This window comes from Chenopodium quinoa, unplaced genomic scaffold (assembly GCF_001683475.1).
Source record: "Chenopodium quinoa cultivar QQ74 unplaced genomic scaffold, ASM168347v1, whole genome shotgun sequence".
Classification (NCBI taxonomy): Eukaryota; Viridiplantae; Streptophyta; class Magnoliopsida; order Caryophyllales; family Amaranthaceae; genus Chenopodium; species Chenopodium quinoa.
This window is the reverse complement of record NW_018744633.1, coordinates 956,784-974,820: the sequence shown is the minus strand read 5'-3', so window position 1 is coordinate 974,820 and position 18,037 is coordinate 956,784. Positions and strand designations below refer to the sequence as shown.

The 18,037-nt window shown below is 35.6% G+C and overlaps 2 protein-coding genes across 2 annotated transcripts; both read right to left on the bottom strand.

Moving 5' to 3' along the window:
- Nucleotides 1-1,503: 1,503 nt before the first annotated feature.
- Nucleotides 1,504-1,941, bottom strand: LOC110701552. The gene is made up of 2 exons (XM_021879185.1): nt 1,668-1,941; nt 1,504-1,619 (listed from the first exon to the last, which is right to left on the bottom strand). The coding sequence occupies exons 1-2, from the start codon at nt 1,939-1,941 to the stop codon at nt 1,504-1,506; spliced, it is 390 nt and encodes a 129-aa protein (XP_021734877.1).
- A 10,619-nt stretch (nt 1,942-12,560) lies between these two features.
- LOC110701551 lies at nt 12,561-13,746 on the bottom strand. Its single transcript, XM_021879184.1, has 2 exons — nt 13,534-13,746; nt 12,561-12,989 (listed from the first exon to the last, which is right to left on the bottom strand). The coding sequence occupies exons 1-2, from the start codon at nt 13,744-13,746 to the stop codon at nt 12,561-12,563; spliced, it is 642 nt and encodes a 213-aa protein (XP_021734876.1).
- Nucleotides 13,747-18,037: the final 4,291 nt, after the last annotated feature.

The following is an 18,037-nucleotide window of genomic DNA, read 5'->3' as shown; positions in this document are numbered from 1 at the left end:
TATCATTGACTAGCAAATCTTTACAGACATGAAGTCCATTCTGGATTTTATGGCTTTAAGCCATTTCTTAAGTTGACACTTATCCAAAGCTTGCTTGTAGGTTGTGGGTTCTAACCATTCCAATAGAAAAATTTTAGAATCCACCTTTTCTCAGAATTTCAACAAACTGTTTGTTTTTATCCGAAGTGACCTACAATAGGTATGAGCAACAATAGAATTATTCTCTTCAACTCTTTGAAGCCTTTCATTCAAGTTGGGACGATAGAAGCCTTGCTAGTGGAATTAGCTTGCTTCGACACATGGTTTATCAAATTAGCTTATTTCATATGCCTTTGTCTCTGATGTAGTGTTATCCACATCCATTTGTTGCTCGTCTCGAATCTTATCGAGATCTAACTTTACTCCCGCTTGGCTTTGTAGGAAGAGCTTTCTTTCTATAAAGACACTATCGCGATCAGCAACAAACACTTTGTTATTTACGCAATTGTAGGAATAATACCTCTTAGTTTCCATGGGATAACCCATGAAGAACTATTTATGTTGATTAAGGGTCTATTATGTCATTTTTGTAAACATTTTACATTGATTTTATAAACCTTTATCTTGTTTTGAAAAGATAACTTTTGGAACATTTCCAAATCATAACTCTTATGACATCTTTTCTACTGCTTTAGTTAAGTTTTCTATTTAGTATATTCGCAATTGTTGTTGTAATATATGTCCTTCAAACGATATCTGTAAATCATTAAAGCTAAGCTAGGATAGAACCATGGAAAGAAAAGTTTGATTCCTTCTTTAAACATACATTTTAATTGTAATGTTTCTGGATTGTGAACTAATTCGACAATTCCCTTTTAGATGGTCATCTCTTTTGAGTTAAATATTTAACAAAACAATCATATTGTGGTGCTAATTATTCAAGTCAAACTAATTTTACATTTCATTTTGGAATTTTGAACATTTCAATGATTCCATGCTTTACTCCATTAAGTAATTATCGATATAGTTACTTAAATCGTTAGTAAAAGCAATGAAATATTTAAATCTCTTTGCTAATTCTTGAACTTTTGGTCCACATACATCATATGTCTATGTCCCAAAAGGTCATTAGCTCTTTTACCCTTTCAACTAAAAAGCAACTTGGTCATCTTACCTTATCAAGCATAACTTCTAATTCTCAAATGATTCATAATCAATTTAGAATAAGAGTCCATCCAATGTAACTTTGGATGCGCAAATGGTTTATGTGACCTAACCTCACTTTGTTACAAGTAAGTTTATCTTTGAATCATCTAAATTGCTTTTGTGATCTACTTTTATCAATGTCATACAGAAAAATAACTCATATCTAGCAAACTGAAAACAATTTATTACCTTGGTCATGGATCAACACTTGTCCAAGCCAAGTAAAAACCAAGGTATTCAAAACAGAAAACCAAAATATTATCTCATCAGATATTGGAAATCTTTCTAAAATCATGATAAACTGATCTAAAAATAAAACTATGAAGCTATTTCTGGCCACACAAATACTTCTAGTGCACCTTCAAGCTCCATTTCCATGCTAGCCTCACTTACTTGCAATTCCTGCACAACATTGATAATGTTAAGCAATGCAACTTGGTATCACATACCTAAGTGAAAGTTAAAATGTTTATGACATAAACCTGAGGTTGATGCTCTATTCTTCTTAAGGAAGTCAAGGTATTTCTGGCAATTGCGTTTCCAATGCCCCTTCTTCTTACAGTAAAAGCATTCACTTTCGCTTGCAGCCTTGGGTTTTGGACTCGCCTTAGGCTTCTCAGGAGCCTTGGCAACTTGCTTTCCCTTGCTCTTGGCATAAGCCTTTTTCCCCTTATTTTTGAACCCCTTTCCCTTATGAATAATAAGAACTTCTTTTTTAGGTTTCTTAGGGATTTGCTTTTCAGCACTAACCAGCATTGCGTGCAATTGATTCATAGCCTTGCACTCGCAGTCATGTTAAAATTCATGATAAACTGGTAAAAACTTTCTCAAAGTGAGTGGAGAATGATGTCTGTTGCCATCTCATCACTGTATGGTGATGAGTGACATTTATGTTACCCTTAGGGGTAGTGTATTGGTCTCTTTTCTCCTGTTTTTCTTAGGTTTTCTACCTCTTTTCTCCTCTTATGGCTTCCTTTTCTTTTATGGATGAAAAGTATGCTTATTTGCGCTTGTTTTGATAATCTTTATGCATAATTTTATCATCCCCATGCTCTCGTGATCTTTGCTATCTTTTGCAGGTTCCATGACGGTCCTAAGCACGGTAGGAGGCCCCTTGGCCAAGTATGGAGGCATGGACAAAGACAAGAGGAGCAAAAGGGAAGAAGAGGAAGCAAGAAGAGGAAGTTCAAGAGGAGGTGTGACCACACCTCTAAGAGGTTCGGTCGAACCTAGGTGTGGTCAAACTTTTGAAAAGTTCGACCGAACCTCCAAGGCAGTTTCAACCAAGTTTTCAGCATGTTTACAGGAGGGGTCGAACCAGGAAAGTTCGACCAAACAAGGATCAGGGAGGTTCGACCGAACCTACCCTGAGTCCGACCGAACCTACACAGAGTTCGGTCGGACCTTTTCCCGTTTCAACTGACTTTTTGCGGAGCTTCCTAAGCAATTTTGTAAAGGGTATAAATAGATTTTTTACTCATTAAAGAAAAGAGAGATTTTTCAGTTTAGAATAGTTTTTAGGTTAGTTTTAGGTTTTAGAGAGAGAAACTCTCAAATTTTGGAGAGAGAAAGTGAGGAGCACAATGGTTTTCATGGATTTTGGATAATCAAAGGAGGAATTTGATGATTTGAAGATCTCCATTTTATATCAATGAGCATTTCTTACTCTCTTCTCTCTTTATGCTTTATTAATTGCTTTGTTAATCATGTTTGAGTAGATTTCCTTCTACTAGGTGTTGAGTGAAGCTTTGTTATGGTTAATTGAGTTATTTGAGATAAATTTGATGATAATTGTGTGATTAAATTGATTGAATTGATGTTGGCATGTTGTTTGTTTTAGATTGGATTGATCTCCCATGATAGCACACTTAATTGCATGTTAGTTCTAGTTTGACAAGGGATTGTGAATTAGAATTGATATATTTGATTGCATTTTGGGTAATTTTCTTCTATGCACCTAGTCAATGAGGGATCTAGGCTAGGAATTTGAGAGATTACTTTTGAGTGTAGTTAATTCTCATTATAATTCTTTCTTTGCATGATTGATTATCAAATGGATTCTCATTAGCTTATTAATTGTTCTAAGTGGATCTTTTCCCCTAGTAGACTTTATCATACCTTGTTCTTTATATGTGTTTTAGTGTAGTTGTAGTGTCCACTATCCATAAACCGATTTCGGCGTAGCTTAAGCATTAGATCGAGAACAATCCAACATTACCGTTCCTTGTGGTTCGACTCCGAACTTACCACTAGACTTGTTTAGGGGTTAGTTTTAGGATTTATAAATTTATTTGATTGAGTGTGGAATGTGCGACCGTTCTAACGCCCGTCAAAATGGCGCCGTTGCCGGGGAACGGTGTCAATGCTTGATTGTTTTTGATTGCTTGAGTCTAGGTCTTTGTGTATACTTTTCTTTTTATTTTATTTTATTTTTTTTTTATTTTTTCTTGTTTTTGTAAAAAAAAAAAAATGGCAAGTAACTCGTTTCCTCAATATGACAATGAGCCTTTTTGTGAATATTTCAATAGACTTGAGGGATATTTGGATTTTTATTGTTGTAGTCTTTGGGAGGCTTGTGAGATTTGTTATTTTGGTTTGAATGAGCAAACTAGGGATGAAGTTGAATGCATGCATAATGGTGAATTTAGAGCATTATCAATTGATGATGCTTGGGATTTTTATGTTTGGTTTGCTTGGGATGTCTATAATAAGGGTAATCATGATTCTATTATTGATATGCAATGTGTTGATACTTCTAATATTAGCATGAATTCCCATGATTTGTTACATGATCCCTTAAGTGAGCCTAAAACACATGATTTCAACTCTATTTCCTCTTTTGTTCATGATGATGAGGTGCATGCTCAAGTTGATGCTAATGGTGTGTTTCAATATTCTTCATTATTTACCATGCCTTCTTGTGATGTGCTTCGTTCCCTTAATGATGAATCTCATGTGTTTGATTGTGCCCCCACTCCCCAATGTGATGTATATGCTCATGATCTTAATGTTGATTTTTCCAATCTTGGTTGTACTTCTTCTTCTCTTGTTGAGCCTCAACCTTCAATACCTTTTGAATCCCTTATTGCTACTTTTGAATCTCAAATTAGGTGCATTGAGCTTGATAATGAGCTTGGGCCTAGTAAGGAAATGATTCTTAATTCTATGAGAGGTCAATTAGAGATAATGAAAAAGAATGAGGAGCGTCTTGAGGAGGGAAGGAGAAGAAAAGAAGAGTTAGAAAGCCAATTGTCACCCTTGATGCTTGTTTGTGAAAAATCCCAATTTAATGTGTGTGTTGAGGATGATGATGATGATTTTGAGCAACCAAGAGAGTGTGAGGATCCCATTGGTGAGCATATGAGTGATGGTGAAGGAGTTGAGAATGAAGAGAGTGTTGATTTTGAAAATCCTAACCCTTTTTCCCATCTTGATGAGTCTCAAGTGCATGATTGTGATCCTTTTATCCATGAGTATTTGGATTCATTTAAGGTTATGTCTAATGTGTTTATTGAGTGTCAAATGAAAACCCATAGCCTTTTGAGTGAGTTCATTAAGAATGCTTCATGGGAGAGAGACCATTTTGAAATGAATTTGCATCCATTCATGCATGGCTTTGAGATTTTAGGCTTTAAGGAAGTTAAGGGAGTTGTTGTTCATGATTGTAGTGAAGGGGATTATGTAGTTCCTCTTGGAAGTTGGATGTTTGAGGGAGATCATGATCATGAGTGTTCTTCTTTTGAGGATTCTATGATTGATTTTCATGCTCAAATTGGTGATTTGAGGAATGGTGGTGAAGAAGAGACCATTTGTAAGACCATTGCTCCTATCCCCTTCTCTCATGTCCCTTTTTCAAGGAATTTCAACCATATCCCCTACACTCCTATATCCCTTCCGTCCTTTGTTAATGAGCCTATTGGGGACCCCCTTGCCTATGAAGATTTTTATGTCCCTCATTCGTCTTCAATTGAGGAAAAGGGTGATTTTTCCACCCAAAAAGATTTTTGTGAAGAGAGTTTGCCTTTCTATTCTTCTTCTTATTTTCTTGAATTTTCTTTTGATTCTTCTTCTTCTTGGAAACTCCCTCTTCACCTTCTTTTGCGTGCACTAATCTTGGTGCATGCCCTTCTTATATCATTTGCTTACTTGTTATCTTATGAGATGTGTAGTAGTGCATTTGACAAGCTCTTGCGATCGTTGCAATATTATTTACTAGAGCGGTCAAGCTTGGACCTTAAGCAAGCCTTTCTCGGGAAGTAACCCGTGTTTTATTGCTTTCATTTTCTTTTCTTTTTAGAATAGATTTTCTCTCATGGAAATGTTTGTGTGCCTTTTTCTAGGTACATAACTTGATATACTTTGGTGCATTGATTTGGATCAAGAATCAAGGAAGTTTGGCACCACAATTGCTATCATATGGAAAACAAGATTCAATTCTTGAGAAGAGTGGCTTTGAAAATTTTAATTGGGTCATTTGCGGGTATATACACCCACCTAAAATCCGGTATTATCCTTCCTTGCTCTTCCTCTAATGATTTGTGACTTGTTGGACATATGTTGGTTGGTTGGATGACTTTCTTTCTTTTCTCCTCCCATGGATTCTTTGGTTTAAAGTTTGAGCATGTTGCCTCATTCAAGCTTGGGGGAGGGTATTCTATCATGTTTGGTGGAATTTTGATTCATATATGCCATGCACATTTGTATATGCATTTCCATTTTCTTTATTTTGAAAATTCCAAAAAGATTTTGTTTCTATCAAGGCAAATTTGCAATGTGTTTTCTTTTGTTCTTGCTTTGGACATAATACTTTTGGACTTGTATTCTTGAATGTCTTTCTTCCTAAATTTTAGAGGTGTGCACGGTTTGAGAATGTGTTAGGTTGACCCTAGGATATGGTATGCTAAGGTAGTTGGCTAAGAACTTTGGGACCATGAAGCTCTAGTTCACTTGCTTGTGGTAAGATGGAGTTGCTCTCTATAGTGGATATGAAATCAAGAGTTAGTTATTGCTATCCCTAGTGATGTATAATTGTTCTAGCCTTCATCATACTTTGTTGAGCGGCATATTTGGATCCTTGGCTATTGCATTCTCGTATCTAGAACTTGACTTTTAGCTCCCATGATCGCGACTGAGCCACTTTAGGGGATGACAAAGACATTTCTCTTTTTATAGGATTAATTTTCAATTTTGGATTTGGTTTGCAATTGCCCCTATTACTAGCCCATTTGAGCCATATACATTCTTTTCTCTAACCTTAATACAAGCCTTCCAGCCTTAGTTTCACTTTAAATCCTACCTTTAGTTTGTGAAGCAATTTTGTTTTGGAGCTTGTTTTATTGTTTATGGTGCAAGTTTAGAATTATAAGTTCATTTGCAAAGCAAGTATGTGTTGTATATAATTTTTTTGCATAAAACCAAATACATTTTGAGAAAAAGCCGTCCAAAGTTAAAAGAGGCAAGGACATTTAAAAAAAAAAAAAAAAAAAAAAAAAAAGAAAAAGCTTGGAAAAAGGAATTATTGAAAAAAAAAAGTAAAGAAGAATGTAAAGCACAAAAAAAGAAGGGGTTTTGTTATTGTTGTTCTCCCTGTTTTTGTTATTTTGTGTTAAATAAGCTTGGGGGAAAGTTATTTAATAAGCATACTTGGCACTTTTGTTTTGGAATCGTTTGGATCTTGTGGAAGAAGTTCCACCCGTGCTTCACATAGGTTTACCACCAATTTCAAGAGTTCTCCGCACCTTTACTCTCCTAGCTTATATGTTAATACCTTGAAAGTCCTTTTGATCCTAGAGGGTTAAGTCATTCAATGATGGCGGGAAATAGGAATCAAGCCTATAGAGCGAGTTTGCATAGCCAAGATGTCGGGTAACCTTCTCAATGTTTTTAATTTCTTATTTATTTTCCGGTTTCTTCGTGGAATCATGAGAAGCTAACTTGAAAGTGGATTTGAAACTAGTAGAGAGAACGTGGTTCGATTGGTTGAAACAAAAGGTGGAATGTGTTTCCTTTAGTTCTCTATGCTTAGCATATGTTATGTTTCAATCAACCTTGGACATCTTAGAACATGCATACCTTTATTATTTTAGAAAGATTGACATTCATTAATGTTTGTTCCATCATAAAAGTCCACTCTAGAACGCTTGTAACTTTTCTCTTACTTCGATTTATTTTATTTTATTTATTTATTGCCTTGCCTTGATTTTTGTCAAGAGTTATGGGTTAAACTCTTAGGACACCCTTACGAGAGCTTACTCGTCCTCTAGAGCGATCTATGGGGTTTAAAGTGCTTGATGCATGCGCTAAATGCATTCGTGATTCCTACGAAAGTGAGTTAGTGTATATTCTTTCTCTTCTAGTTTTATTTATTTTTTTTTTTTAAAAAAAAAAAAAAAAAAAAATATACATCGTTTTCCGTTGTGTTTGTTTTGTTTTGCTCGAGGATGAGCAAAAGTTAAGCTTGGGGGTGTTTGATGAGTGACATTTATGTTACCCTTAGGGGTAGTGTATTGGTCTCTTTTCTCCTGTTTTTCTTAGGTTTTCTACCTCTTTTCTCCTCTTATGGCTTCCTTTTCTTTTATGGATGAAAAGTATGCTTATTTGCGCTTGTTTTGATAATCTGTATGCATAATTTTATCATCCCCATGCTCTCGTGATCTTTGCTATCTTTTGCAGGTTCCATGACGGTCCTAAGCACGGTAGGAGGCCCCTTGGCCAAGTATGGAGGCATGGACAAAGACAAGAGGAGCAAAAGGGAAGAAGAGGAAGCAAGAAGAGGAAGTTCAAGAGGAGGTGTGACCACACCTCTAAGAGGTTCGGTCGAACCTAGGTGTGGTCAAACTTTTGAAAAGTTCGACCGAACCTCCAAGGCAGTTTCAACCAAGTTTTCAGCATGTTTACAGGAGGGGTCGAACCAGGAAAGTTCGACCAAACAAGGATCAGGGAGGTTCGACCGAACCTACCCTGAGTTCGGCCGAACCTACCCTGAGTCCGACCGAACCTACACAGAGTTCGGTCGGACCTTTTCCCGTTTCAGCTGACTTTTTGCGGAGCTTCCTAAGCAATTTTGTAAAGGGTATAAATAGATTTTTTACTCATTAAAGAAAAGAGAGATTTTTCAGTTTAGAATAGTTTTTAGGTTAGTTTTAGGTTTTAGAGAGAGAAACTCTCAAATTTTGGAGAGAGAAAGTGAGGAGCACAATGGTTTTCATGGATTTTGGATAATCAAAGGAGGAATTTGATGATTTGAAGATCTCCATTTTATATCAATGAGCATTTCTTACTCTCTTCTCTCTTTATGCTTTATTAATTGCTTTGTTAATCATGTTTGAGTAGATTTCCTTCTACTAGGTGTTGAGTGAAGCTTTGTTATGGTTAATTGAGTTATTTGAGATAAATTTGATGATAATTGTGTGATTAAATTGATTGAATTGATGTTGGCATGTTGTTTGTTTTAGATTGGATTGATCTCCCATGATAGCACACTTAATTGCATGTTAGTTCTAGTTTGACAAGGGATTGTGAATTAGAATTGATATATTTGATTGCATTTTGGGTAATTTTCTTCTATGCACCTAGTCAATGAGGGATCTAGGCTAGGAATTTGAGAGATTACTTTTGAGTGTAGTTAATTCTCATTATAATTCTTTCTTTGCATGATTGATTATCAAATGGATTCTCATTAGCTTATTAATTGTTCTAAGTGGATCTTTTCCCCTAGTAGACTTTATCATACCTTGTTCTTTATATGTGTTTTAGTGTAGTTGTAGTGTCCACTATCCATAAACCGATTTCGGCGTAGCTTAAGCATTAGATCGAGAACAATCCAACATTACCGTTCCTTGTGGTTCGACTCCGAACTTACCACTAGACTTGTTTAGGGGTTAGTTTTAGGATTTATAAATTTATTTGATTGAGTGTGGAATGTGCGACCGTTCTAACGCCCGTCATATGGGTGCCCCAGTTTCTCCATATTTTGAATAAGGCCGATCATTTTGAAAACATGATCATGAACTGTGGCACCCTTCTCCATCCTATAATCCAGAATCTCACGATGGAGCTCGTACCTTTCAACTCTTGCTTGTTTCTTAAACAAAGCTTTGAGTTCTTGCATGATTGTGTACGCATCCTAATCCTCAAAACGCTTTTGAAGACTAGGCTCCATGGTAGCAATCATCAAGCAAGTGATAGGCACAACTCTATCATGAGCTTCCATGTGCTTCTTTACTTCTGCCGTAGTTGCAGTTTCTGGCAGAGGTCCTTGCAATGGGGTGTCAATGACATCCCCTCTACCTTCATATTTCAGAACAAGCCTTAGCATTCTTTCCCAAGTGGAAAAGTTTTCTCCTGTCAACCTATCCTTCTCAAGGAATGGTCGAAGATTGTAAATGTTGTTGTCATTGTGATTACGGCAACCCATCTAAGTCAAAATAAGGCAAAGTTTAATAATTATGTTTAATTTAACATTAAAGTACTATATGCGAATTAATTAGGTAACTTTAAAACACTTTATTCAATATTAATTGATCCCAATTGAATTTTAAGTGATTCCAGGATCCTTTATTTGTGTAATAGTTGACCAAACTGAGGCCCTACCATCAAACATTAAATTTTCAAGGTGAGTAAACTCTTTACTGATTACAACTCTTGTAACTTTTGGTTGAATAATTAACCATCACATGCTTAATTATTACCCTTTGCTTCAAGGTTATAAACACTTTAGGTACCCTTGTTGAGCATAACCAATTAAATATGCAGAACGTGAACTACCCCACAATGCCTAAAATAACAAGTGACACTCTGTGGAGGCCGACCTATCACTCACTATCCAAGGATTGTTGGGTATCTAATTGGAAAAGCAATCTCAATATTACTGGGACCTAGATTCATTTATGTTGTGATTATTTAGTGAACTCTAGCGCATCATCAATCACCATAAATAAAATCTAACATTCATAATCTACTAATGCAATAAAACATGACATAATATGGCCCCTTAGTCCTAAGAAAACTAGAAATGAAAAGCTCCCACTTGAATCATCTTGGATCTCCATCCACCTTGCTCCTTTGGGCCTTCACTTCATGGGCTTCTTTGGACTAACACTATTTAAATAACTAATCTATTTACTCTAAATAAATATAGATTACAAAAATACATCACGATGCGCAGATCGTATTTTAGAATCTATGGGCCACACTAGTCTATATATAGTAACATAATATCATATATTATATAAAATGCCATATAATAAATTACTTAACATGCTTGTCTAAACTACAACATTGAATGTTCATAATTAAGCCAATGCATTTCCTAAAATATGTTATATTTTAATCATAATTAGATAATATCATATATTATTCATGACCATTCATAAAATATCATATATTTTAATTTAGGCATGAGATAGAATCAAATCTTATTTTAATCTAGAAAGATAAATCATATTTAATCTTCCATGATTATCCTAACAATTTTAGAAGATTCTATCCTAATTATTATCCAATCAAATAATTTTAAAATCAATTATATCCTAATCTAATTATAGGATAATCACATTATTTAAATCAATTATTATCCTTTTCGAATATGCCCTAACCCTTGAATATCCTAATCAATCTTATCCAAAATTAACCACTTTAATTATGAATAATTGCCAATTTAACAACTTTAAATATGGATGATATCAAATATAAAAAATTTTGAATATTTGATTTTATGCTAAAACAAAAGATTTTATCCAAATAAACTGATTTTATCCCAAAATAATTTTAATTATCTCGAAATAATTTTTTTTTTCAAAACCGTGACTGCACGGTTGCTGGCCACCGTGGTTGGCTAGCCGAGGCTAGCCACTGTGGATTGCTGCTTTGCAGCAGCCACTTCCGCAAGGCAGCAACACCCCGTAGTAGTGGCAGCCACGGCAGCAGCGTGCAACGCTTGCACAACTGCTGCCCCAGCCACCTTGGATCGCCGTCTTCCCCTCCGTCCCTCTTGGACAGACCACCAGGTCGACAGTCGTCGTGGCTGCGCTACCCAGCCGCGGTTGGTGGCCTTAAAATAATTCTTTTGTGTGTTTTAATTTAATTAAAATAAATTTTATCAAAATTAAATTAAATCAGTCCAAAAATTAAAATTAAATCAACATTCAATTTTAAAATTAGGGTTCATCATAAAATTAATCCCAATTTAATTCTAACTCTTAAAATTAAATCGATGATCATACACAAAAAATTTTATGCATAAATCAATCCGATTATGATTATGAAGCATAAAGCAATTCGAATTAAATAAAAAATCAAGCACAAAAATCATATTTTAGGCTTTGAATTTTCGAAAATCCGAAAATTATTAGGGCTAGGGTTCGAAAAATTCGAATGCTCTAGTGCTTAATTCGGTCCTCTTCATGGCTATTTGAGCATAATTAAGACACATTTAATCAATTCCAAAAGTTTAATCACATTAAATATAACAATTGAACCATAATTAAATTATTTAGTTAAATTATTTGTCCCTCTTAATTAATTATAAAATTAACATGGTCTTCAAATTAATCGTATTAATATGATCAAGCGTGTTCATGCAAGAGGCTAACTGATACCACTGTAGGAGTTTATAGATACTATGCAGCGGAAAATAATGAATCATATTCAATCAAGCACCTAATCCCAAGATCACATGCATAACACACAAGACACATAATCATACCTTTGAAGCATGAATTCCACGTAACAATTTTATTGACAAATCAAGGAGAGAATATAGCCCCAAGCGTTGCTCCTCTACTTAGTCCACGAGCTTCGAACGAGCCGTCCACCAAAACTAGATTGGTCGAGTGATTGGGAAAACCGTGATCACCACCTTTAATGGACTAAGCCGACCACCACAATCCACCACCACCACGAATTTATAATTATGAGAAGGGTTGGTCTCGTGTTTGCTAATTTGGGTTTTGATCTTACTGATCAAATGAATTCAAGTTACATGCAAACCCTAGGCACCTAGTCTATTTATAATCATATTATAATTAGACTAGGGTTAGGAAGCCCAAAACTCTCTTATCCTACTCCATATGGCTGGCCATACTAGGGGATGAGGCCCATCATGGGCCTTGTCTTCTCGTGCCCGATCTAGACCCTTTGTGTGACTTTATAGGATCCGTCCAATTGGACTTTGGGCTATTTTACTAGCCCAAAGATCGTTAGTACCTCTAGCTATGATAAATGATGTACCAAATGTCCGAACTTAATTATCTCCATAATTTGATCCATTTATATATCTTGTAATTGCATACGACCAAGACATAAATCCTTCACAAATTAGTATTCTGGAAAAAATAGACTTTGGATTTCTTAATACAAACCTTGCTACCCGAGGATCAGCAAAATTGGGAAAGGCAATGCATCATTATTTCTGCTTGTTCAACCGAAGCATGAGAAAAGAGAATCAAGTCGTCCACAAAAGCCAAATTTGAGATAGGAGGACCATTACGACTAGCTCTGACTAGAATCCGAACTCCTAGCTTCACTTCTCTTTCAATTGAATGGGCCAACCTCTCCATACAAATCACATATAAATACGGAGAAAGTGGGTCACCTTGCCTTATACCCCGAGATGGAAAAGATGCTTCTGTAGGCTCCCTATTCCACAAAATCTGAAGCTTAATCGAAGAGATGCACTTCATAACAACTTCTATAATAAGTTGAGGAAGGTGAAGCTTCATTAAAGATTCACGGATAAACGACCATCTTAAACGGTAATAGGCCTCTTCGAAGTCAATTTTTACCGTAATCAGACCTGCTTTCCCCTGCTTATATCTCATAGTATGTAGCATCTTCTGTACTATGATTACATTGTCTGTAATTTAGTGCTTGGGGACAAAGGAGCACTGAGTTGGAGATATTAATTGAGGCATGACAGGTTTTAACCTGTTAACAATGACCTTGGTGACTAACTTGTATACTATGTTGCACAATCCAATTAGCCGAAACTGCTTGGTATATTGAGGGACATCAACCTTAGGAATAAGAAAAAAATACGCATTGTTAAAGCCATATGGGAACTCTTTTCCATCTGAAATATCTCAAACCAAGTTAACCACATTCGGTTCCACCAATTTCTAGAACGTCTTATAGAAAATAGGTTGAAAATTGTTAGGACCCGTGGCTTTGTAAGGCTTCACAGACTTGAGAACAGCAACTACTGCTAAAAGGTCAAGTCAAGGTCTCATAGTCAGCCTGATTAATTTCTGGAAAATAACTCCAGAGAAGTTGAAAACGTTCCCCAATCACGTTTTCTTCCTGGAATAGCAACTTCCAGTATTGCAGCACCAAGTTTTTTTTTTTTTTTACCTCTGCATCCTCTGTAATCCACTGCCCATGATCATTTTTAAGAGTATTCTGATCCCCATCACATATAGCACCCATTCGAGATTTTTGGAACCAAAGCATCTCTTCGTCGATCAACACCTCTTCCAATTCCCTTCTCAATTTTGCTTCAAGTTTAACCAAATGTCTGTCTCCTTTTGGATAACTCAGATTGAATACCCTCAAGCAGGAGCCCATAATTCAAATTTGTGGCTGAAAATATTGTATAACTTATCCTTGTTCCAGTTATTCAGTTTTTCCGCAAATTGCTTCAAACTACAATCCCAATTTTTGTGAAAAAAATTAGTAAATTTCTGGTGATTTAGCCACGCTGCCTGGAAATGAACAGGTTTGATAGCAGAGGGAATTGGAGCAAAGCCCGCAGTACTAATGAGTATAGGACAATGATCCTAATGGGATTTGGTTAAATTTCGAACTACTGCTTGATGGGTGTCATGGCACCCATTTGATTAGCATTTAGGTCATTTTTATTTTCTTTTCATAGCTTTCTTTCTTAATAAATTTTTAGTTTTATGCTTTTTCTCTTTTTTTTTTTTTTTTTTTTTTTTTTTTTTTTTCTTATTTTGTTTTTTTATGGCTTTTCTATTATTTTCTCCTTTATTTGTTTTCTTTTCGTTGTTTCTTTTTGCTTTTCGTTTATTATAGCTTTTATAGATTTAGTTTTATTTTATTTCATTTTCATTTCGTTTTCTTTCCTTTAGTTTCTTTTTATTTTCATTTCGTTTTCTTTCCTTTAGTTTCTTTTCATTTTATAAGTGTTTGGGACTGCATACTTTAGTGTTCATCACGAGCTTTCTACGAGGGTAATGCTCGTGCCTATCAACTACTCAGCCTCAACAAGCAACTCCCCTGCTCCCCCTATTCACCAACACATACTCTACCACTCAACACGCATTTCCCCTGCTCCCACAAACAGCAGCCACGCACCAACACCACCATTATCTCGCAACCAGAAAAGCCCCAACACACACACCAAGCAGCAGCCACCGTAGCTCCTCGACTTCACCACCAGTTCAGCTCCCAATTATGCCACCAATCACGCATTTCCCCTGCTCCAGCAACAACCGCAATTAACACCAAATCAGCCACTTTCGCCACCCTCATCCGCAACCAATTTCCTCCAACAACGACCTCACCTACCAGCCCTGCTTCACCGGCTCACCACCAACAACTTGCAGCCACCTTCGCAGCGCACAACACTCCCCTCCACCTCACGCAAACGCACTTCAATTCGATCAAATTGTTCGCAGGTGCGCTCCCTTACATCGCGGCCGCGCATTCCTTGGTGTGTAAAATGATAAACAGTGGTGATAATGATGATTTTGATTCTTGGTGATTTTTGAGGAAGTGCGTTGTAGAGGATTAATTCCCATTTTTAGAGCAGCCAAAACCGAAGTCAGGGGCCGTTTTCCTTTCTATTTCTTTCTTTTATTTTCTTTTTCTTTTTAGTTTTCTTTTACTTTTTCTTTTTTTGCTTTTCTTATTTATTTTATTTTCATTTATTTTTCTTTTATTTTTATTTTGTTTTATTTTCTCTTTTATTTTCTTTTAACCTTGTAATTATAAATACCCATTTTTGGGCTAGAGAGAGAACAATTAGACTAGAATCCAATTTTAGAATTCATATTTTTTAGCTTAGTTGAGAGCTTCTCTCTTTAGTTTTAGGGCTAGTTTAGGAGTAGATTTAGAGAGACAAAGTGAGAAATTTCAATGGTAATTGAGAGATTGAAGATTCAATGGTGTTTTGTTGAAGATCTTCTCTATTATCAATGAGCATTTCTAACTTTATCTCATTTTATTGCTTTGTTTAATATTCTTGTTTGTTTGGATTGATTTTGATGTTTGATGCTTGATTAATGTAGTTGTTCTTGATATTTTGTTGATTCTTGATTTCCTTAGTTGTTAATTGATTAGATGATGATGTTAGAGTAGTTGTTTGGCTAGGGATTGGGTAAAATTGGATGATTGATTGATTGTACTTAATTTGGGAATTGTGTTGATTAATTGTTGAGATTAAGGTGATTCATAGAAATTGTACATGTGTGTAATTGGATTAGGCCTTGAGAATTATGCTAGATTGCATTTTGTGTCTACATTGATACGGACCATTGACTTATAGCTCACAATTGTCGATTAACTTCGGTTAGTGACGTTCCTAGTTAGAGACTCTCGTAGTTGGCTCTAGCTAGACTTCTAAGAGATAGATTGTTGAGATATTTTGATTGCTCTTACCATTAGTCTTTGCAACCATTGATATGCATGTTGTTCCCGAGTTGCTACAATTGTCATGATTACTTGTTGATCCCCCTTCAAATTGTTTTATTTCCTTGGTTGTTTGTTTTGTTAGTTGTTAGTGTTCTCTCTTTATCTTTGGCTTCGACCTAAGTTAGGCACCCAAATCGAAAGCATTTGAACATTACTGTTCCTTTGGGTTCGACCCTTGACTTGCCTCTACACTTGTATTTAGGTTTGTTAAGTGTTTATAAATTTAGTTTGACTAAGGGAGGATTAATCAACGACCTAGTCTTCACCCCTCGTCACTGCTTCATCAAATTTAATCCTCCAAAGCTCATTAGCAAGTCCCATGTCAAGGCGAGGAGACTTGATTGTTTGTAGAAGTCTACTTTATATATATTTTTATTTCCCGTCCCACGGTCATGTTTGTGCTTATTTGAGCTATGCAGAGCTATTTTTACTACTAATATACGTTTTCTAGTGTTTTTGTAGAGTTGGTATTATTTTGTAGGAATTTGCATTTTTATGACAATTCCCGAGCTTATTGATCCACTACAAAGACAATGGAATCGGATCGTATTTTATAACCAAATATTTTAAGCCCAAGACCGAGTTAGAGGAATTTAATTCGGTGATTAAGAGCTCAATTGGTGAAGAGTCCAAATTTTACAAGCTAGTATTACAGCCAAGTCCAAAGAGGAGGTTGGGCTCAAGTTTTGAACCAGCCCAATTCAAGTTACAAGATCCAATCTCGCGAGTCTGTTGGGTATAAGGATAGCGGGCCCGATCGAGAGACTGATTATTGCTGCTACTTTGATTCGGTTGGACCTTGATGCAAAACAACCCAATAGCTTTGGTTTTTACGTAGGGCGTGAATTGCCTCTTAGACTTTACAAAGGATTTTGTTAGGAGTTGGATTGTTAGGGGGATTGGTGGCCATTAACTTTTCTTTTATATAAAGGGGAATAAGGGAGTACGGGAGTATCAGGTAGTTTAGATGAGTTTTTTAGTTTAGTTTTTTAATTATTGTTATTACTTTGTTTTATGTTTTTATTTCTCTTTCTCTCTAACTTTTCTCTCTCTCCCTTAATTAAACTCTTAGTATTATTTTCTCTCTTGTTTCACTCTCTACAACTCTTGGTTTAATCTCAGTTATTTATTTTCTTTCTTTCATCATGTCTCATTTAATTGCTTTGTTTATTTTATATTTAATTATGTGTAAGTAGGTTTCTTTCTAGGGTTTGTGGGGATCCATAAATAATATGAAGGGGTAATTTATTGTTGTTAATTGTCAATGCTAGATTAATTTCCTATTAATTGATTTAATGCTCTGTGACTAGATTTGCGCAGATCTTTTATGCATGAGTTTGACAATATTGATTCGAGATTCGACAGATGAGAATTAATGTTTAGGTCTAGTTTCAATAGAAAGGTTAATTTATAAATGGTTAAGTCGAGATTCGAGAGATGAGATTTAATACCGATAAATTAATTGTGTGATTATAATACGTAGCGAAAGCCCTTTATGATCTAATTAATGTATGCATTGATGATTAATTATTATGTTTTACCCTGGAATATTATTTATTGGTGAACCTATGCCCTAGGCTTTTTATTCATTGTTTCTCCTCCCACTTTTATTCTTTCCCACTTTTACTCTTAGTAGTTTAGTTTCCTTCGATTATTATATTTTGGTTACTTTATAATCTAAATTATATTAGTTAATTAGGAATAGAAAGACTCGTTTCTCTGTGGATTCGACCCTACTTCCCTATCTACATTAGTTAGAGGATTTAGGAATTATTTTTGATTAGGGAATACGACTTTACCCTGTCACATAGTGACACCCCAAAACCAAGTATGACTAGGACCCGGGCATCCAAGGTTTATAAGACCAGAATTTTCTACCCAATTTGTGAATTCTCGGAACCACTTTTGCATTTCAGAATTGTCAACACCATTTCTTTCTTCCATAGACATAGTTTCATTGAAATCCCCACCAAGAAACCAAGGACCCGAGAAGTTATCCTTAATTTTATTTAATTCCTCCCATAATTCTTAGTGAGTGGTACTATCTGGGCTTGCATAGACTGTTGAGAATAGCCAAGGATCATCCCCTTTCTTTTTAATGTTCAACATTAAGTGTTGAGAATTCTCACCATAAGGGGTGATATCCACTAGTTCTGCTCGCCAAAACATCCAACTTCCTTAACGGAATCCATGCGCCTTTTCG

What these genes read in the sequence shown, in the direction of transcription:
- LOC110701552 (XM_021879185.1), bottom strand. Translation starts at nt 1,941, where the DNA reads ATGCTGGTTAGTGCTGAAAAGCAAATCCCTAAGAAACCTAAAAAAGAA. An exon ending in GAATAGAGCATCAACCTCAG is followed by an intron (nt 1,620 to 1,667) that starts GTTTATGTCATA and finishes TGTGATACCAAG; the next exon opens with TTGCATTGCTTAACATTATC.
- LOC110701551 (XM_021879184.1), bottom strand. Translation starts at nt 13,746, where the DNA reads ATGGGCTCCTGCTTGAGGGTATTCAATCTGAGTTATCCAAAAGGAGAC. An exon ending in GGATTACAGAGGATGCAGAG is followed by an intron (nt 12,990 to 13,533) that starts GTAAAAAAAAAA and finishes AGATATAAGCAG; the next exon opens with GGGAAAGCAGGTCTGATTAC.